Source organism: Anser cygnoides, chromosome 26 (genome assembly GCF_040182565.1).
Source record: "Anser cygnoides isolate HZ-2024a breed goose chromosome 26, Taihu_goose_T2T_genome, whole genome shotgun sequence".
NCBI lineage: Eukaryota > Metazoa > Chordata > Aves > Anseriformes > Anatidae > Anser > Anser cygnoides.
In genome coordinates this window covers 2,292,710-2,311,979 of record NC_089898.1, presented here as the reverse complement: position 1 = coordinate 2,311,979, position 19,270 = coordinate 2,292,710, and the positions used below count along the sequence as shown (strand labels likewise).

Here is a 19,270-nt window from a genome sequence, read left to right as displayed (position 1 = left end):
TCTATGTATAACGTCAGCCTTTCTTCCAGCCTCCTGGAGGAACCTAAGGAAAGCTTTTGGGCTGGGACCGGGCTGTGCTGACCCCCCCCCGGGTGTTTTTATTCAGCATTTTCTCAATCCTGGCCCTGCACGGGGCTGACTTTTGGAAAGGAGCGGGGCCGGCGGCGCGAGGGCAGAGCAGGGATTGCAGCTCCCGGCCGTGTTTCTCCTCCGTCCCCTGCGTTTTGCCGTGCCGGGGCCGTATCCTGCGCCCTGCTGGCCCCTCTCAGCGCCTCCCAGGGCTTCGTTTGCTTCTCCTGGCCCGTGGTGGTGCAGCTGTTGGAAGAAGCTGCGGGAGATCTGAGGGGCTTTGTAGTGCAGCGACGGCGCGTGACGAAACGGGGATTTAGGGGCACCTGGGGCGCGACGGCGGCGCTTTTTCCCCAGCTCCACCGGCCTGTAGGGACAGCGGCGGGGGCTGCCGAGTGTCCCCTTTGCAGTTTGGGGTCTTTGGGGTGGCAGATTGCTTGGGGGGGCTTTTGGGGTGGCACATTTCCCCAGGGGGCTTGGGGGTGGCAGATTCCCCGAGGGGCTTTGGGGTGGCAGGTTGTCTTCGGTGTCCCATCCCCACTCAAACCCCTCCCGTCCTCTTCTCCCCGGCAGGTTCAGCAGCGTGTTCCCCAGCCTGAACATGGCAGTGAAGCGCCGTGAGCAAACCCTGCAGGACTACAAGCGCCTGCAGTCCAAGGTGGAGAAGTACGAGGAGAAGGAGAGAACCGGCCCCGTCCTCGCCAAGCTGCACCAGGTACGGCCCCGAAGCCTTGGGGCAACCGTGGCCACGAGCTACGTGGCCACTTGGGAGCCCAGGGCTGGGGTGAAGCCCTCTCAGAGCCACGCTGAGCTCTCTGTTTGCAAAATAAAGGGAAATAAAAAATCCACGGGAAGCTAAAACGCCGGGACGAGCGGGCGGCGGGCGGAATTCCCCTCGCCCTCAGCGCCTGCCCGAGCAGCTGTACGCAGAAGGGCAGAGCTCAGAGCCCCCCGACTCGGCGTGCTTGCCACCTGTTGCAAAAAAACAAAAAAAAAATTCGTCCTGGAAAATCGCAGTAACGGGTCAACAGGCGGCTTCGCCAGATTCCCTTTTCTCTCCCAAATTTGAGCAGAATCGCCACTATTTTATTACTAAATTCTCGCCCGAAGGCCCGCTCCCGCAGAACGGTTGCGGGATCCTGGAAGGGGCCGGGCGACTTTCTCGGGAGCCAAAAGACCGTGGGTTTTCTGAAGACAAAACGAAGTTTTGTGTTAAAGAACAGCCCTATCGGCGCTGACAAAAGAGACCCCAGATTTAGCCATAAGCCGCTTACTTTGCTTAGCCTCGGTGCCTAAAGCTGCGGCTGGAAAACTGCGAGGGCTTTTGTCCTGGTGATTAAGCAGGTTTTAGTTATTTCATTTTTTTTCACCCTAATGAACTTCCCTGTGATATAATTCCCACCCCCCCCCCCCCCAAAGACCTTAGCTCACCGCGGCGGGAGCTCAGACGCCCGCTGGAGCCAGAGCTGCTCTGAAGAAACCCCAAAACCCCGAATTTGCGTCCCCGAATTCGGTGGCGAATTGGGGGGGATCTCAGCAAGGGCTCGCCGTCGAGTTTTGTGCCTTTTTTTTGGCACAAAGCCCGGCGCTGCTCGACGCTGGATGAGTTCAAACACTTCTCCCCGCTGAATTAAAGCGCTCCCAGTCCCAGCCTAGCCGCCTTTCTGCCCGATTCCTGCCCGACCCCAAATTCGCTCCTTTCCACCCGGCGTCGCGCGCGGGGTTTTTGGCACCGCGGTGCCCCCCCCACCCCCCCCGCCCGTCGGAATTGCGGCGGGATTAAGCGGCAGACTTGGACGGGTCTAATATTTCACTGCCCACCCCCTCCTGCCCTTTTCCACACCATCCCGGAGACATTTCCCTTTCTCCCCACGCTTCTGTTTAAAGAAGCCGGGTGGGCTCGCTCAGCTGAAGGTCACGGGCGAAAGCGGAGAGGGGAGAAGCTCTTGGGAATCGCAGGGCGTGAGGATGGGGGGGGACACGGCCCTGGGGGGACACGGCCCTGGGGGGACACGGCCCTGGGGGACACGGCCATGGGGGGACACAGCCCTAGGGGGACACAGCCCTGGGGACACAGCTCTGGGGGCTCAGCACCAGCTTGGCCAGTCCCGGAGCCGCTGGGGTGTCCTCTGGGGACATTTTTTTGCCCGCATCCTCCTGCAGGGAGAGGAGCAGCCAGCCCGTGGTCTCGTCTCCAGCAGCCCCTGTGGTGTACCGAGGCTTTCCCGATGGCCTGGGGCAGAGCTGGGGCCCAAAATTTGGGTTTTCTGGCCACCGGTCGTCCTCGGGTCAGGGCACATCCTCGCAGCTCTGCCCACGGCAGGGCTTTCCCCGGCGCCTGACTCCCCTCCCGTCTCGTTTCGCAGGCCCGCGAGGAGCTGCGGCCGGTGAAGGAGGACTTCGAGGCCAAAAACAAGCAGCTCCTGGAGGAAATGCCCAAGTTTTACAGCAGCCGCATCGATTACTTCAAGCCCAGCTTCGAGTCCCTGGTCCGGGCGCAGGTGAGATTAGCTCCGGAGGTCCCCCTGGGCCTGAATTGCCCTCGAGCGAGCCACTTTCTTGAGCTGAGCACCACCTAGGTAACACGTAGCCGTCCTCTGGCTCCTGTACCCAAACCCGCAGCGATTTTATTACTGCGAAAGGGCAGAGGGAGCGATGCTGGGACACCGGGCAGGTCGCCGGGGGATGCTGCCCTGGCAGAAGAGCAGGCTGGCTTCCTGCTGGCACCCATGGTGCTGTGGTGCGGGGCTGCCTGCCCGACAGAAAGGACATCTGGGGGTGATTTCACCGTTTCCTGCAGATCTGCCTCAAATCAGGTCCGTTCCTGGTGCCCGTGCCACGTCCTGCCCCGTGCGGAAGGCGCTCCGAGCCCTGCTTGTACGTTAACCGCCGGCGTCCGGTGGCTCGCCGGCTCTGTTGTGCTTTCGCGCTCGTGGTCCTGAGCTCGGATTTTGGTGGCGATGAGGAAAGAAACGCTCAGGGCTCAGCCTGAGGATTTCTGGCTGGTGGTAACCAGAGCTGGCGCCTGCTGGCAGAGGCAGGGGAGGCTGCGTAATGCGCGCACGGAGGGTTTGCGGGAGGGGGTGGCCTACATAAAGCCCAGCTTTGCTTTCCTTCCCATCCTCAGCTCGCTCCCGTGCTTTGCTGCTGCGCCTCCTTCGCCTTCTTCTGCTCTCGCCCCTTCCTCGAGGCTGCGGAGGAACAGCACCGGGATCTGACCTGCGTCGAGCACGGGGGAACAGCGCTGGGCTCCCCCCCTTAGCACGGAGCACGGTCTTGTCCAGGCGGGCGGGATTTGGGGCTCCAACGCCTTCTCCCCCCGCTGCAGGAGCTTTGGGAAGGGCTGACCCTCGGGCACCTCGGCCACCTGCGTGCGCTGAGCACCGGGAGGCGGCGACATCCCCGCCGCTGCTGGCGGGGGCGTTCGTAAAGGCGCTGCCGCGGTGACCCAGGCGCCGCGGGACGGCTGCGGGGAGAAGGAGCACGTGTCTGGGCTCACCTCCGGCTCGGGGTGGGGGCCTCGCCGCAGAGCTGCCTGCAGGCTGATTCACCTAGCAGATGGCGCCCGTTCCCCCCGCCGCCGCCTGGTTCGGTGCTGGGGATGCTGTTCGAGCTGTTCCCTTAGCAATCGGGAGCGCGGGGCTCTGTGTTGCAGCCGTGGCAGCTGAAACAACCAGACTCCCTGGAGCCACGGCGAAGTTTCGCCGGCCCTTCCCCCTGCCAAGCTACGCGAACCCTCCCCGGCCGCTCGCTGTGGGTGGCTCGTTTGGCCGAGACCTTGAAACCCAAACGCCGGCTGCCCGTTCTGGGCGTCGGGGGAGCTGCTGGCGCTTTCCCCGGAGAGAGCAGCCTTGCCCCTCCGTCCTTGCCCAAAACGTCCCTGCCTCCTTTTTTTTCTGCCGGCTGGCCGCTGCCTCCGCTCGTCGGGAGCCCGGCGTGGATGCTGGGGTGAGCCGGAGCAGGGTGCCCCGAGCAGGGTGCCCCGAGCAGGGCGCAGGGTGCCCCAGCACCCGACACAGGGCTGCTCCCCACCCTGCTGCTCCCACAAACCTCGTTGGTGCCCCCCCTGCCCCGTTCTGCACACCCCAGGGGCCGCGCAGCGTTTCCCCTGCTGCAGATGGCTGAAAAAAAAAAAATTAAAAAAAAAAAAAAGGGGAAGTGGCTTGCCCAAGGTAACTTAATGAGTCAGTGGCGAGCCAGGAATAGCACCCGGGAGCCCTGACTCACTGCGGCGGCTGCTCACCTGCAGGGGCCTGGTGGCCAGGGGGATGGTGGCAGGGGTGCTGTGGCCCTGTCCCCATCCCTGTCCCTATCCCTGACCTCATCCCATCCCCATCCCATCCCCATGCCCATCCCGATCCCTGTCCCCATCCCATCCCCATCCCCTCTCCATCCCCATCCCTATAGTGTCCCCATCCCCATCCCATCCCCATCCCATCTCCATCCCTGTCCCTATCCTGTCCCCATCCCCATCCCGTCCCCATCCCCATCCCATCCCCATCCCTGTCCCTATCCCTGACCTCATCCCATCCCCATCCCGTCCCCATCCCATCCCCATCCCATCTCCATCCCCGTCCCTATCCTGTCCCCATCCCCATCCCGTCCCCATCCCATCCCCATCCCATCTCCATCCCCATCCCCATCCCTATCCTGTCCCCGTTCCCCATCCCTGTCCCCATCACTTTCCCCATCCCCATCCGGGGGCCGGAGCTGCGCTGCCCGGTGCCAGCCCATTCACCCCACACCCCGCTTTGGGGCTGAGCTCTGCCTCCACGCCTCGCTGAGCAGCTTCTCGGGGCTTTTTCGTTGCTTGGTGCAATTTCTATTTTCAGCCCCCCCCCACCGGTATCTCTAGCAGCGATCGCTCGAGGAGCACGGCCCACGGGGGCTGCCCGGCGGGGGCACGGGCGCACGGCTCTCAAGGAACCGGGGGTGTGCCGGGCTCCGTGATGCTCGGAGACCTCGTCCCCGAGGAGAAACTGCCACGTGGCGGCAGCCTCGGTGCGAAACGGCACAGTTTTCCTTTTTTTTTTTTTTCTGGCCCTGGAAAAAGCAGGGGGCTGAAGTTAGACGTGGTGAGCGGCGTGGCGATGGGCAGGGAACGGGGATTGGGATCAGGGACTGGGATCAGGGACTGGGATCAGGAATTAGGAACAGGGACAGGGAACAGGGACTGGCTGCTAAGCCTCTCCCCTACAAGAAAGGGAAAAATGGCCCCGGAGCAGCGGCTGTAGGGCTTTGACCCTAAGCAGCCCCTCCGAGGCCGTCGTGCCAGGCGCTTGGGTTCCCGTGGCACGGCTTGGAGCCGGGTGTGTCCTGCCGGCGTGCCACGAGGGAGCAGAGGCTCTAACATCCCCCACCAAATGCTTCTGTCCACCCACGTGCCCGGGCTGAGCCGGCGGAGGCAAATATTTCCCCGGCTGGGAGCTTTGAAGTGGCCCCGTGGAGATGAAAGGGGGGGGGGGGGGGGGGGGCGTTGGTGCCCCGTCGGCGGCGCGAGCTCACGAGGAACACTTCCTCCCCTCGCCGAGCTTTGTTTTCCAGCTAGAAGACGTGATACCGCCCCGGGTTCGTGGCGAAGCTGGGAATTAAACGGGGATTTCGAGCCCGGCTGCATGGCCACGGTGGGCTTGGGGCCCTGGCAGCAGCCCCAGAGCTTTGTTTCGCGCGGGACCTACAGTAACGCGCGCGCTGCCCCGTCGTAAATGGGATCTATAGAAAACGGGGAGAACAGGGTGTCCCGAAACAGAATTAGTTCGAGACAGGTGTGCTCGGGGCCCTTGGCTCCGTCTCAAAACGCGAGCTGGAGATGGGATTCGAGGGGACGTGGCCGGAGCTTGGGGCGGCCAGAGCTGGAAAAGTACTGAGCCGCTGGCAGGCAGCGGGCACAGGGCCACCAGAGGGGTGACACCGCGGTGTCCCCATCTCCTGGTGATGCTCCGGGGGCTCCTGCCCCCCTCGGTGCCCCCCCAGACGGCCAGGACCCCGGCTGAGGAAGGCTTTGGTGGCGCAGCCCACGAAGGAGGGCTCCTGGGCAGGGCGGCCGCGTCCTCGCAAGCCCCCGTCCCTCCCCGAGCCAGCCCGGCCGGGAATTCCTCGCCCTCGCCTCCGAGCTTGGCTCTGAGTTTTCACCCCGATTTCTTTGGGGGGGGGGAATAACTTGTCTGCGGGACCGCCGCGGTCAGGTGCAGGAGGCGGCGAGCCGTGCAGCCACCCCACAGATTCCTACTGGGGAGGCACTGGGTCCTACTGGGAGAGGCATTTCCCCGAGGGGACCCGGAGAAACGGCGCCTCCTGCAAGAAGAGCCTCGGTTAGGGGGGGGGTTTGGGGGGGGGAAAACAGCACCCAAAATATTTGCCCTGACTCCGGAGGGCACTTGGAGGGCACCGAGCTTTATTCGGCCCCGTGGCATCGTGCGCGGTGCCCCCAGGTGGGTGCCACGGAGATGCGGGGTGCCCTGGAGGTTTTGGGGGGGGCGCAGGGTGGGGTGGGGGGCCACGGGGGGAGCGGGGCTGTGCCGGGAGCGCTGCAGCCCCTCGCTGGCAGCCGTGCCACCGCCGCGGGCTGCGTTAGTCACCGTGAAAATGAGCCCTGCTGCTGAATCACCACCCCGGCCCCGCGGCAGCCCCCGCCGCACCCCACCAGCGGTGGAGCCAGGGGAAAGGGGGGGGGGAATTGAGCAACAAAAGGGGTCCAGGCCCCCCCCAGCAGCTGCCCCGGTCCTGCCCAAAATCAGCATCGCTCGGAGCGAGAGATGGGGAGGCAGTCTCCATGGAGACCGCGGGTACCCGCACCGGCACCGTGCTGCGTGCCCCCGCCGCCAGCCTCGCCTGTGCCCCTCTGCGAAATGGGGCCAGGAGCAGCGGGAGCGCCCCCAGACCCCCCCCCCTTGGGGTGGGGATTTGGGAACGGCACGGGGCGGGCGGGGGGCTTCTTACAGCTCCAGCCCTGCGCTTGGGGGAATGGGGCTGGGGGGGCACGGCGTGGATGGGGCTGCATTTCCCCGGGGGTGGGGGAGCTGGATTTCCCCAGGGGCGAGCGGGGGCGATGCGTGGCACAACCCCAAACCCACACCCCAATTCTCCCCCCCCCAGGCAGCCGAGCACCTCCTCTTCCTCCCGCAGGGCCCAACTCTGGCTCCCTCCCTGCCACCCAGGCCTGGTGCCATCTGCCTGCACCGACCCGCTGGCTGCGGGAAGCGCAGCTCGGTGCCGGGGTTAATTGGCGGAGCTAATTAGCACGTTATTAAGACCCCCCCCAGCCTCTTGCGGGGTATCAGATGCCCACGGTCCCCCTGCGTGCGTCGCAGGGACCTGTTGCGGGGCTGGCCATGCCCAGCTCCGGTGCCACCAGCTCCGGTGCCACCAGTGCCAGGGCAGGGACATCCCAGCTGGGCGCGAGCGGCGAAGGGCAGCGCGTTATTAAAACGCGGTGAGCTGGAATAATCCAAGGGGGGGGGGGTGGCGTCGCCCCAGGGGAGGCAGCTATTTTGGAACCAGAAACACAAAACCGACAGGCGCTCTCGGGCAGCGCTGCACCCCTCGGAAGCCTGGCGGGGTAAGGGTGGGGGGACCCCTGGTAACGTAGGGGGGGGACCCCCAGCTCTGCTCACTTGCCCCCCCTTTTTTCTCCCCCCCAGGTCGTCTACTACACGGAGATGCACAAGATCTTCGGGGACCTGACGGCGCAGATCGACCAGCCCGGCCTGAGCGACGAGCAGCGGGAGCGGGAGAACGAAGCCAAGCTGAGCGAGCTGCGGGCGCTCTCCATCGTGGCCGACGACTGAGGGCTGGGGAAGACGGGGGGGGGCACCGCTAACGAGGCTGGGGATGGAGCCCCCCAACTCCTGAGCCCCCTCCCTGCCTTCTCCGGGGACGCACAGATGGGTGGTGCAGGGTTTGAAGCTCCGGCTGTGCCATTTTCCGCCCCAGCAGCTCTGCCCTCGTGCCACGGGGCCTCCTGGGGCAGGGAGGGGGCACAGTGCCGGGCCCCCCCCAGTGCTGTGAGGCTGCGGGATGGGCGGCCACGGGCATCCCCGTCCTGTTTCTGCCCTCCTGACTTTTGGGAGCCTGGCTTCTCGTTAAATAGGTGGTTGTGGGGCAGCTCAGCCGAGAAAAGGAGGGGGCTGCGCCCTCCTGCCCTCACCCAGCACCCGTGCAGAGCTCCCTGCTGGCTCCCCGTGCCAGGATCCAGCCCAGGCTCCTTGCCCGTAGGGTGTTCGTTTGGTGCCTTAGAAGGAGCCCGGGACCCCCACAGGGAGGGCAGAAGCATTCAGCGTCCCATGGGATGCAGTTTTGGGGAGCTGGTCGTTCGAGGACTGCGCCTCCTGCCCGGAGGGTGAGGGGTTCCCCCCTGAATGCAACCCGTTCCCAGCAGGAAGGGTGCGAAGTGCCTCGGGGGAGCCCTCACCCGACCAAACACTGTTGAAGGGGAAAGAGATTAGGAACGGGACAGATTAAATCCAAGAGCTGAAAGTCACCGTGCCGGGGCTGCTGATTTCCGTGGGGCCGCCCCTGCAGCTTGGAGCATCGCTCGCCCAGGCGCCGGGTGGCCCCGTGCCAGGCTGGGAGAGCAAAACCATGGGGCTGAAAACGGGAAAAAAATGAAATGAGGGCGAAAAACAACAAATCCAGGGAAAAGGGGCAGGGAGCAGGGGGCACAGAGGTTCCCGGAGCAGAGGCAGAGGGGTGCTTTGCAGCAGAGGGATGCTTCCCAAAAGTTTTTTTCCCCAAAGCAGCCCGCGGTGCCGCTGCGCCGGGCTGCTGCCGCCCTCTGCTGCCACCAGGCAGCACTGCTGGGGACAGGAGGGGGACACCGAGCTGCCGACAGTATTTATTGAGGGTTTGGGGTGGAAAAGAGGTAGAGAGGGCCCGCAGAGAGCCGGAGAGGGTGGGAAAAGAGAGAAGGGGATGGAATAGCCACGGCCTGCTACCCAAAGGGACTCTGAGAAGAAAGATCTCCAGTTAAACACGAGGTGCTGCCGCTTTTTACAGTCTAAAACTGAATTAAATCCTGAGCTGGGGGCTTCCTCTTTGCCCTACTACCCGTCTTCAAGCTCAGGGACAGGGAGGAGAGGCGGCATGAGCCCTGGCAGCTGCCCCCTGCATCCCTCCGGACACAGCTCCTGGGGCACAGCCCCGGGCCAAGCCAGGGCTGCAGAGCCCCAGCCCTAAATCCTACGGGGATGGGAGCTTCCCCGGGGGCTGCCGGGTTTGGGAAAGCTGTTAGAGGGCCTGCACGAAGCGCCAGGCTGACGCCTAAGGCTGGGGGCTACCACACAGCGAGGGGCAGCCCTGGTGGGTCTGGTTGGGGGCCCTCTGTCCTATTAAAAATAAAAATAGGACTCTCTCTGTCCCTGCTCACGAGGTCAGCTATGGCGCGTGGAGCTGTCCTGCCTCCCCTGCACCCACACTGGGCTGCAAGGCTCCCTACGGCCGAGGTTTCCCTTACACGAGGCTGATTTCTCAGCACAAACCCTGCCCCTTGCTAGGGCTGCCCAGGCTCCAGGTGCCCAGGGCACTGCCAGCCCCGGCCTCTGCAGGAAAGGCTCAGGGGGACCCTGCCCACGGCCATGGGGGCACAGCCTTCGCCCGCGGGGGACACATTTTGGCAGCGAGGTCAGCTGGAGGAGGCCGGTTCCTCTTCTAAGCAGGTGCTGGTCTGCAAGAAAAGGGCAATGAGCATGGTCTGAGGATGCTGCTGCTCGGGGATGAGGGGGGAAGCACTCCGCACCTTCTCGATGATGGCCTGGAGCTCCAGCTGCAGGGGGGCCAGGCGCTTTCTGCTCTCCTGCAGCAGCCTCCCCAGGCGCAGTTTCTGCCTCCCAGCCTCCCTCGCCCTCTCCTCTGCCTCGTCCAGGCGCCGCTGAAGGTCCTGCAGCTTCGTCACCAGCGCCCGGTTGCTGGCCTCGGTGGCTGCCACCCGCAGCTGGCTCTCCTCTGGGGGACACACAGCACCCGTCAGCACCGGGCAGGATGAGGCACGGGGAGCTGGGTCCCCCACGGCAAAGCGGCTCTCACCCACCCAGCTTGGCCTCCAGCGCGTGGATTTTGCCCTCCAGGTAGAGCCGGCTGCTCTCCGCCTGCTGCGCCTTCTCCAGCAGCTTCCCCACGTTGAGCACCGTGCCCCCCTGGGACACCAGGCCCAATTTGGGGCACGGGGGCACCTCTGGCGGGGCAGGAGGCAGCAGAGGAAGGTTCCCTGGAAGAAGGACAACACAAGGCAGGCTCCCCGCGGGGATCGCTGCGCCTCGAGGGGTTCCCTCCCTGCTCCATCCATCCCAGCACCTACCTGGGGGCTCCCCCTCGCCTACGGAGTCAGGGCCGGGCGGCTCCGGGTCCTCGTGGCGGCTGTAGCGAAGGTTTCGGTAGTGGCACAGGGACTGGGTCACCACCCGGTTCACCAGGCGCTTCGCCTGCCGCCGCAACACAGCGCACCCAGGTCAGGGCCCAGGAAAAAAAAAAAAAACCCGAGCTGGAGCCGGGTCCGAGCCCCCGGCGCTCACCTGCTCCTTGCAGAGGCGCAGCCCCAGCGTCAGGAGGATCTTCTCCAGGTCCCTGCGGTGGAGGTAGCCGCAGAAATTCAAGTCGAAGTAGACGAAGGCCAGGAGGGCGTCCAGGGGCAGGGCAGTGCCCGGGTGCAGCTCCTTGGGCTGCCGAAATGGAGGGGAGGGATGGAAGAGGCTGAGCTCGCCGTGCCGCCGCGGCGCAGACGGAGCGCGGGGTGAGTGGGACGGAGGCAGTGACTCACGCTCCTCCCCGGCTCCCCCCACACGCACCGAGCCTCCCCTCCGTGCTCCGAGCCCTCGGTGGGGCTGGAGGGGGGCCGGGGGGTGCTCACCACGTCCTGGAGCAAGGAGAGCTCCGGCTCCGAGCGGTTGGAGGCGTCGGAGCGCACCTCGGCCTCTTCCAGCTTGGCACCTGGGGAAGGGCAGGAGGGAGCACCCCCGGACCTGCAGCCCCCCGGGGAAGGGCTGAGCCCCTGCTCCGTGCCAGCTACGTACCCAACTCCTCCTCTTCCTCCTCCCGGAGCAGCAGCAGGCTGCCTTCCAGGCTCAGCGCGCACAGCTCATCCGGCTCTGCTCTGCCCTCGCTTTTAGACCTCTCCTGCTCCCCGCCTGCCGCGGCCACCTCGTTGCCCATGGGCTCCTCAGCTTCCTCTTTTGGAGGGGGCTGAGCAGGGGCAGGAGATGGGGAGATGGGACAAGGGATGGTGAGACGGGGGCAGGAGATGGGGGCAAGGCTCGGTGCCGCAAGGGGTCAGCGGGATCCCACCTGCTCAGCCTCCTCCTCAGCCCTGGCAGCTCCCGGAGCCACCTCCCTCGCCGTTTTGGGCTCCCTTTCTGCCTCCGGGTTCTTGTTCTCCAGCAGCTCCTCCTTCTCGGGCAGGGCCAGCAGCGCCTTGTAGAGCTTGTAGCCGAAATCCCGCTGCAGCATCTCCTGGAAGAGCTCGGCCACCACGGCCACCTCGGGAAGGGACAGAGGCACGAGGGGGGGACCTGCGTGCGCAGCCCCCCACGCACCCACGCCCCGCGGAGCCTACCTCAAAGGAGAGCTTCTCCCGCCGCCTCCTGTACTCCAGCAGGGTGTAGAGGGAGATGTTGGAGCAGGCGGCCTGCCCCTGCTGCCCAGCCGAGGGGGGACGGGCGATGAGGGCCAGGTCCCTGGGGGCAGTGGGGGCTTCGGGCTCCAGCGAGGGGTCGGTGGGGTCCGTGTGCTGCTCGGGGGCCTCCGTCTGCTAAAAAAGGCCCTGCTTAGGTGGAAGTGAAGAGGCTGCCAGCTGGGCAGGCCTCTTGCCTTCTCCAAAATGTGGCCACCCGCAGAAAAAAGCCACCTTTTGGGACACCTGAACCGAGCTGCAGCCCTGGCAGCCCGACCCGTGGCACAGCCTCACCATTGCGGTGTCCTCCGGCGATGGAGGCAGCGAGGTCCCCTTCTCCTCCCTGAGCTGGCCGGAGGCTTCCCACTCCTCCAGGGACGGCATGCAGCCCCAGACGTCCGGCAGGAAGACCACCACCACCTCCCGGCGGGACGCATCGCCCTCCCGCAGGTACCTGAACTCGGCAAAGCGCACCCTGCGGCACGGCGCGGCACCATCAGGGCCAGCGCGGGCTGCCCGACAAAACCTTCCCCTCTACCGGCAGGGACGGGCCTCGAGAGGTGGTGCAGACCCCGACTGGTCACACAAAGGCCACCCACCGTCCCCATGTGGGGGGACACAGAGCGAGGCCAAACCTCGTGGCGCTCGCAGCCCAGCCCGCGCCACGGCTCGAAGCCAGAGCGCTTACGAGCGTGGCTGGGACCGCGCCAAGCCTCCCCCCGGCACCGAGCTCTCCATCTCCCCTCAGCTGTTCCTTCCCCACCACATCACATGCCGGGCCAGGTTTAAGCAAAATAAAATCAGTTGCCACGGTTACGCAGAGCGGGAATGCTATATATATATATACATAAAAAAAATATAGAAAATATATCTGCAGTGCAGCGACACAGCCGGGCGAGGGCCACGCTTTTTTGCACGGGCACTGGGACAGCCCAGGAAAAAGCCAAGTGCTGCCCCTCGCCCCCCATACAGCGCTGGGTGCCCTGGGGTCCTGGGGTGGGGACAGGAGGCAGGGTAAGCCCCCTGCTCCTGGTGATGCTCCCCAAAAAAACATCGAAGCTGCCAGCAGGCACTCGCCGCACGGTGTTTGCGCACCTGCGGGGATGCACCCGGTGCGCTCCCGCCACGGGGCTGGGCAGGAGGGCCCCGTTTCCCACAGTACCAGCGGGTAATTGCGGGTTTCTTGCACCACCCACCGGATCCCAGAGCCACAAGAGCTCCCAGGAGGGGAAGATTTAACCCCACGCTGCGCTTCCCCACTGCCACTCACCACTTGGTGCAGCCGCTCAGGTCCAGCCCCGCCTGCGCCCTGGTGCAGCGCACGGCCGTGCGGACCAGCACCACGGGGTCGGCCTCGGGGTCGGGGCCGTCCAGCAACGGGGACCATTCCCCCCCGATGAGCACGGCTTCGTCCTCCTTCCTCCCCAGCAGGAACTAGGGAGAGGCAGGCGCTGAGCACGGGCTGCATCGTGACTGCCCCCCTTCATCCCCAAAGCCCCCGTCCCCAGGATTTTGCGGAGCCCCCAGATTTTTTGCAGATGCCACCGCAGCAGGAATAATTTTAGAGGACAGCGCACCACCAAACCTCCCTCTCCCGAGGGCTTTCCCCAAAAGCAGGGGGAATTCAGCCCGGCCCAGCCCGCACCGCGTGCTCTCTGGGCGCACACCTTGATCTGCTTTGTCGGGTGCTCGGGAGCCTCCCTTTGCTCACTGGCCTCGTCGACGCACAGCAGACAGGTACGGTAAAACTCCTCCAGGCCCGGGGAGGACAGCAGCAGCACCTGCGGGCACAGCAGACACCCCGGGGGACATCGGGGCCATCACCACCTCGAGTGCCGAGCTGCGCACCGAGACCCGCAGCGCCTCTGGTCTTTTGGGTACCGTCACCTCACCTTGGCACTGAAGGCAGGATCGGCGTCGTGGGGAGTGGGGTCCTGCTCAGCACCCCCCTGGGGCTCCGGCACCTCGTCGGGGTCAGCCACCAGGATGCGGCTGCGGTGCCGGAGGCTCAGGGGCTGCTCGAGAGGGAAGGCGTCCAGCCAGCGCAGGCGGATGTCGTAGAAGCCTCCGGGCAGCGGGATGCTGCAGTAGCGCCGCAGGACCTCCATGGCATCGCAGGAGGGGCTGGGGGCAGGGGTCAGTGGTGCTGTGGGGTGTGGGAAGGGTCCTGAGCGCCTGCACTCACCTGTCCGGGGCGTAGGGCGCCAGGTGGACGCGGTACTGCGGCACGTCGTGGCGCGGCTTCTTCACCGCCCAGGGCTCGGCGCCTTTCTGCTTCCTCTTCTTGGAGTCCGAGTCGTCCCTGAGGCCGTGAGAGGGGGAATGGGGGAAAAAAAACCACCAGGAGCAGCATGGAGCTGTGATGGGTTTTATGGGAACCAAACCCACAGGACAGCGCTGCGCCCTTACCGTCTGCCCGCGTCGCTCCTGCCCTTCGCTCCTCGCCCCGGCTGCCTCCCCAGGTGGCTCAGGGGAATGGACGGGGGCGACGGGAAGAAGTTCACTGCTGGGGGGGAAAAAACAGGAATAATAAGAGGTGGCAGAGAGGTTCTGCCCCCGGAAAACCCAAAGGTCTGCAGCATCCCCTTGCTGGGCAGCCCAGGTGGGGCTTCGAGGGGAGGCAGGAGGCACCAGGGCAACCCGTGATGCTCGGGGACATCCGTGACACCTGGAGCATCACCAGGACAATCCCCAATGCCTGGGGCACCCGTGATACCCAGGGCATCACCAGGACAACCTGTGATGCCCAGGGCACCCGTGACACATGGAGCATCACCAGGACAATCCACGGTGCTCGGGGCATCCGTGACACCCGAGACATCACCAGGACAATTTGAGATGCCCGGGGCATCCCCAGGACAATCCCCAAAGCCCGTAGCACCTGTGACACCCGGAGCATCACCAGGACAACCCGCGGCACCCGGGGAGCACTCACGTTTCTGCGGGCAGAGCGGCGGGGCGTGGTGGGGCTGGAAGAGCAGCTGCGGCTGGGCACCGAGGATGCCCTGCTTCTGCCCCAGGGACGCCGCGTGCAGGAGCGGGGCCGGGGCTTTCAGCAGAGGCTGGGGGATGGAGCAACAAAATGGGGGGGGATGAGGTGGGACACGGGGTCAGGGGCGAGCTGGGGGGGGACGGAGCAGCCCCCGAGGGGGTCTCACCGCGGGTACCTGGTTGGAGAGCGTCTGCACCTTGAGCGCGTTCCACGGCACCGCCTGCCCGGGGCTGTAGGCGGCTTTCACCAGCACCTTCTCCCCGATTTGTGGCACCCGGCCCTTCACCACGCTGAACAGGGGGGGTCCCCATCAGCGGGTTGGGGAGCTGCCCCTTGTGCCCCCCCCGTCCCCCGTGCGCCACCCCCCCCAGGCTGTACCTGAGCTGGAAGAAGACCTCCTCGTCCACCACCCCGAAGTAGTCGTGCAGGCTGCTGACGACCCCGATGAAGACGCGCTGCTTCTCGCCCACCTGAGGAGACCCTCGTGCTGCAGGGGGGGGGGCTCATTTTGGGGGGTACCCCCCCACACCTCCCCAAAAAACCATGCACCCACCTGCAGGTGTCGCGCACCCTGCAGCAGCTCAGCGGGCACCCGGGGGGTCAGCAGGCCCGGAGGGGGCCCCAGCAAGGAGGATGAGTGGGGGGGCCCTAGAGGAGGGGGGGGGGGTCAGCCAAAATTTTGGGGTGGGGGTCCCCAAAACCTCCCCAAATTCACCACTGCGCACCTGGGAACGGGCCCCCTGGGGGGCGGGGGGGAGGAGGCTGCCGCTTGAATTGGGCCATTTTTGGGGTGGGGGGAGGTAAGGGGGGGGTTAGGGGATGGGGGGGGGGATGAGGGGATTTTGGGGAGGGGGGGGCGCAGACAAAGGGGGCGGAAGCAGCGCAGCCCGAGCCGCCCGTCGGAGCGCACCGCCGGACGTGACGCCAGGGGGCGAGAGCTCCGGAGTGACGTCACGGTGGGGGGGGGGGGAAGGGGGAGGTGTGACGTCATCGAGCGACAACACAGCGAACAGCCGGAGAAATCGTGGAAAAAGCTTTTATTGGGAGAAAATTGGGGAGAAAGGGGGTGTGGGGGGGGTGCGCCTGGATGGGGACCGGCCCCAGTGCAGCGCGATGTGATTCGGAGGGGTGCGATGTCATCCGGCGGGGTGTGATGTCATCTAGTGGGGTGTGACGTCATCCGGCAGGGCGTGACGTCATCTAGTGGGGTCGAGGGGTGTGGGGGTGTCCCCGGCCCTACCGGCAGCGGCCGCCCCGCAGGGAGCGCCGGGCCAGGCGGGTGAGCAGCACCTTGACGCGCCCCCAGTGCGAGCGCCCGTCCTGCGGGGGGAGGCGGCGGTCAGCGGGGTGGGGGTGAGGGGGGGCTCAGGGGACCCCCCCCCACCCGCCCCCGACCCCCTTACCTTGTCTGGGGACGGGGCGCCCGACCCGCTCTCAGAGGGGTCCAGCAGGCTGGGGGAGCTGGCGGAGTGCCCCCATCTTCTCCGGCACGGTGCGGGGTCGGGGGCTGCGGGGGGATGGAGGTGGGGTCGGGGACAGAGCCCATATATTGGGGACAGAACCCACACACTGGGGACATCGATGGGGTCGGGGACAGAGCCCTTATATGGGGGACAGAGCCCATACACTGGGGACAGAGACAGGGTGGAGGACAGAGCCCATACACCGGGGACTGAACCCACACACTGGGGACAGATGGGGCTGGGGACAGAACCCACACCACAGACAGAGATGGGGTTGGGGACAGAAATGACACATTGGGGACAGAAATGGGGTCAGGTACAGAACCCACACATTGGGGACAGAGCCCCCACTGGGGACAAAGCCCGGCGTCACCCCCATGGCACGCCCCGCTCACCTGGCGCATGGCTGTCGGAGCACGAGCGCGCCCGGAACCGCTCGCTCCTCCACGTGGCCGGATCCTGCTGCCTGCTGGGCTACGAGCGAGGAGAGGCAGGGTGTAAGCGGGGACCCCCTCCCCACCCCCGGGTATCCTCATCCTACAGCCCCGGCCCTCACCACGGTGCCGGCGCGCCGGGCGCCCGCCGCTTGCTGCCGGAGCAGCCGGTTGTCCTGCTGCAGCCGCGCCATGCGCTCCAGCATCTGGCAGATGTGCTCCAGGTACCGCAGCCCCTGCCCCGGCATTGCCCCCTCCGCCTCGGCCTGGGGGAGATAAAAAGCTCCAGGGATGCTTGGGGGCCGAGACACCCCCTTAGCGCTCCCCCCCCTCCCTCCCCGTTGCTCCCCGGCACGCACCCCGGCTGCTTCGGGCTCCTCGGCGCCGAGCCCCCGGGGGTCCCCAGCACTGGTGCTGCGCCGGCTGAGCTGCCGCTGCCTCCTGCTGCGCTGCTGCCCCGGCTTCCTGCTGGCCGAGCGGCTGCGGAGGGGCCTGGGGGGCTCAGCACCACGTTCCCCTCGCGGGGGGCTCTTCTGGGGGTCCCCGCGGGCTGGCTGCAAGCCGTCGAGGGAGAAGCTGCTCTCGGAGCCCAGCGGGGTGGAGGGCGAGTTCTCGTTGCTCGCCATCTCCACCCCGGAGTCCTCCGACTCCGACTTGAGGAGCCGCCCGCTCGCCTGGGGGCTGCCCGGGGCTGGCCGGGGCTGCGGGGGGCCCCAAGCGCCCGATTCCTCGCCGCTCATCCCCACCGGGGGGCTCCGGGGGCTCTCGTGCAGCCGACGGTAGACGCTGGCGGACGTGCGCACCACGCAGCTCTCCGCCGTCTCCCAGGGACCATCTGCAGGGGCGAGGGATGCCGGGGGTGGGGGGAGCGTCGGATGGGGGTCCCCGGGGGGCACCACACGCAGGGCACGGCGCCGGCTGACCCCGCAGGAGGGGTGCACACAGCTGGGCGTGGGCTAGCGCCGCTCCCATCGTGGCCACTGGCCCCGTGCCCTGCCCCGAGGCTGCTGGAGACGTCGCCACCTGGGGACCCCTCTCCGGAGGGAGCCCCCGCGTGGCACTGAGGGGTGCTCAGCCGACATCAGCACCCCGTCGGACTGCAGGACTGGCTTCCCCCGCTGCAGGACGGCTCCCGGCACCTCCAGCTCCTCGCTGCTCCCCGGCCCTACGCGCTCAGCCCCAGCTGGGCCGCGTTCTGCAGCCACCACCCTGAGCCCCGGGACGCGACGGCAGCCTCAGCCCTCGCCTCCCTGCCCGCCCGGACACAGCGCAGGGCTCGGGGAGGTGGGGAGCGAAGCCTCTGCTCTTTCCCCCCCCCGCCTCCACGCACCCAAATCGGGGCACAGAGCTGCCCACCCCCCCGGCCAGCCCCCACGCACTCACAGCAGCTGCACCTCCTCTTCCAGACGGCGCGGGAGCCACCCCACATCGCCGAGAGCCGAGTGCCGGGCGCGCGTCCCGGCGCTGCCTTTTATACCCGCCCCAGCCGGAGCCGGGCCCTGTATCCAGAGGCACCTCATTACCGGACTGGTTCCCAACTGGTTCCCTTTGGGATTTGGGCTGGGTGATACTGGCTGGGCCGGTGGTTAGGGCTCCCTCCCCATCCCAGACGGGGAGGCGAGAGGGTGATTTGGGCACCTCAAGGCTGCAGGCAGACAGCCGGGTGCCGGGGGAACCTCACCACGCTCCCACGTCCCTGCCCTCTCCGCCCGGTCCCAGGGCTCGCTCCTGCCCTGCATCCACTCACCGCGGGTCCCTCGGGGGCCAGGAGGGCTCAGCAGGGCGCTGGGGCCACGGCGGTGGCCTCGGGGACAATCCTGCCTTTCAGCAGCCCCCAAGGGCCGCGTGCATCCCAGCAATGCCGCTCCCACGCGCCCGACTTCCACGGGCTCCCGGCGCACTGCGTGGGCACCACGGGACGGATCCTGCCCAGCCCCTGAGCGTCCTCCAGGAAGCTTTAAGAGGGGATCGTGCCCCCGCCACCAGCTCTGTGGGACAGGGTCCTGGCTGCACCCAAGCGGGGGGGGTGCAGAGATGGGCTGGGGGTGCTAGACCTCGCCCAGCATGTGGGATCCATTGACCTTGACCCCAGCACTGCGTGCTCAAAGGCAAGCTCCCAGCACAGCCAACACCCCGGGGCCCCCCCGCCAGCACAAACACCACAAATTAGGGCTGTCGGGGGCCCCCAGGACACCCACCCAGCACGAATTAGGGCTGCCGGATCCCCTAGAACACCCACCCAACGCATGCACCATAATTTGGAACCGCTGGGAACCCCCAGGGCCCCTCCCCAGCACGGATAGCTCAGCGAGGGCCCCCTCCAGCAGGACCTCGGCACACCGGGGACGACACCCCCCCCCAGAAGCTCACCGAGCCCCCGGAGCCGCTCCACGCTGAAGGCTCCGCGGCGGCGAAGCATCCCCGGCACCGGGCAGGGCGCACCGGGGGCACCGGGGTGGGCGCACGGGGCAGGGCGCACCGGGGGCACCGGGGTGGGCGCACGGGGCAGGGCGCACCGGGGGAGGGCAGAAGGGCCACCCCCACCCCTCCTCGGCCTCTTTATGGGGCCGGGCTGTGGGGCGGCACGGCCCCGGGGCGGAGCGGGGCGGGGGCGGCCCGGGGGGGGGGCGGGGGGCTTGGCCGCCCCCTGCCCGAGCGCTTTGGGGTTTTGGCACGGGGCGGTGACAGCAGAGCCATCCCCGCGCAGACAGGC

At 66.8% G+C, this 19,270-nt stretch overlaps 3 protein-coding genes across 16 annotated transcripts in view; 1 reads left to right on the top strand and 2 right to left on the bottom strand.

Annotated features, from left to right (window-relative positions):
- The window catches only part of BIN3 (bridging integrator 3), a 39,672-nt gene extending 31,124 nt beyond the window's left edge, over positions 1-8,548 (top strand). For all 8 annotated transcript variants that reach the window (XM_066983401.1, XM_066983399.1, XM_066983397.1 and 5 more), the window contains 3 exons: positions 643-784; positions 2,436-2,570; positions 7,710-8,548. In XM_066983401.1, coding sequence (XP_066839502.1) covers positions 643-784; positions 2,436-2,570; positions 7,710-7,856 — 424 coding nt within the window. In that variant the 3' untranslated portion in view covers positions 7,857-8,548. The remainder of the gene's footprint in view (positions 1-642; positions 785-2,435; positions 2,571-7,709) is intronic.
- A 342-nt stretch (positions 8,549-8,890) lies between these two features.
- CCAR2 (cell cycle and apoptosis regulator 2) lies at positions 8,891-15,465 on the bottom strand. 4 transcript variants are annotated; one of them, XM_066983388.1, is made up of 20 exons: positions 15,386-15,465; positions 15,214-15,308; positions 15,039-15,130; positions 14,836-14,950; positions 14,604-14,730; positions 14,078-14,174; positions 13,854-13,970; positions 13,561-13,792; positions 13,336-13,449; positions 12,939-13,102; positions 11,963-12,143; positions 11,612-11,806; positions 11,344-11,535; positions 11,073-11,241; positions 10,910-10,989; positions 10,575-10,721; positions 10,361-10,484; positions 10,094-10,270; positions 9,803-10,008; positions 8,891-9,730 (listed from the first exon to the last, which is right to left on the bottom strand). In XM_066983388.1, the coding sequence occupies exons 1-20, from the start codon at positions 15,441-15,443 to the stop codon at positions 9,689-9,691; spliced, it is 2,724 nt and encodes a 907-aa protein (XP_066839489.1). In that variant the 5' UTR covers positions 15,444-15,465; the 3' UTR covers positions 8,891-9,688. The 4 variants fall into 4 exon arrangements, with proteins under 4 accessions (XP_066839489.1, XP_066839491.1, XP_066839490.1 ...); XM_066983390.1 differs by having other exon boundaries at positions 11,612-11,803; XM_066983389.1 differs by having other exon boundaries at positions 14,078-14,171.
- A 200-nt stretch (positions 15,466-15,665) lies between these two features.
- C26H8orf58 (chromosome 26 C8orf58 homolog) lies at positions 15,666-19,099 on the bottom strand. Of its 4 annotated transcripts, none has more exons than XM_066983392.1 (7): positions 18,928-19,099; positions 17,937-18,056; positions 16,917-17,392; positions 16,680-16,823; positions 16,519-16,597; positions 16,064-16,167; positions 15,666-15,980 (listed from the first exon to the last, which is right to left on the bottom strand). In XM_066983392.1, exons 1-7 carry the CDS (start codon positions 18,974-18,976, stop codon positions 15,897-15,899), a joined length of 1,056 nt encoding a protein of 351 aa, XP_066839493.1. In that variant the 5' UTR covers positions 18,977-19,099; the 3' UTR covers positions 15,666-15,896. The 4 variants fall into 4 exon arrangements, with proteins under 4 accessions (XP_066839493.1, XP_066839496.1, XP_066839497.1 ...); XM_066983395.1 differs by having other exon boundaries at positions 15,667-15,980; positions 17,941-18,056; positions 18,928-19,078; XM_066983396.1 differs by lacking the exon at positions 18,928-19,099 and adding an exon at positions 18,305-18,855 and having other exon boundaries at positions 15,667-15,980; positions 17,941-18,056.
- Positions 19,100-19,270: the final 171 nt, after the last annotated feature.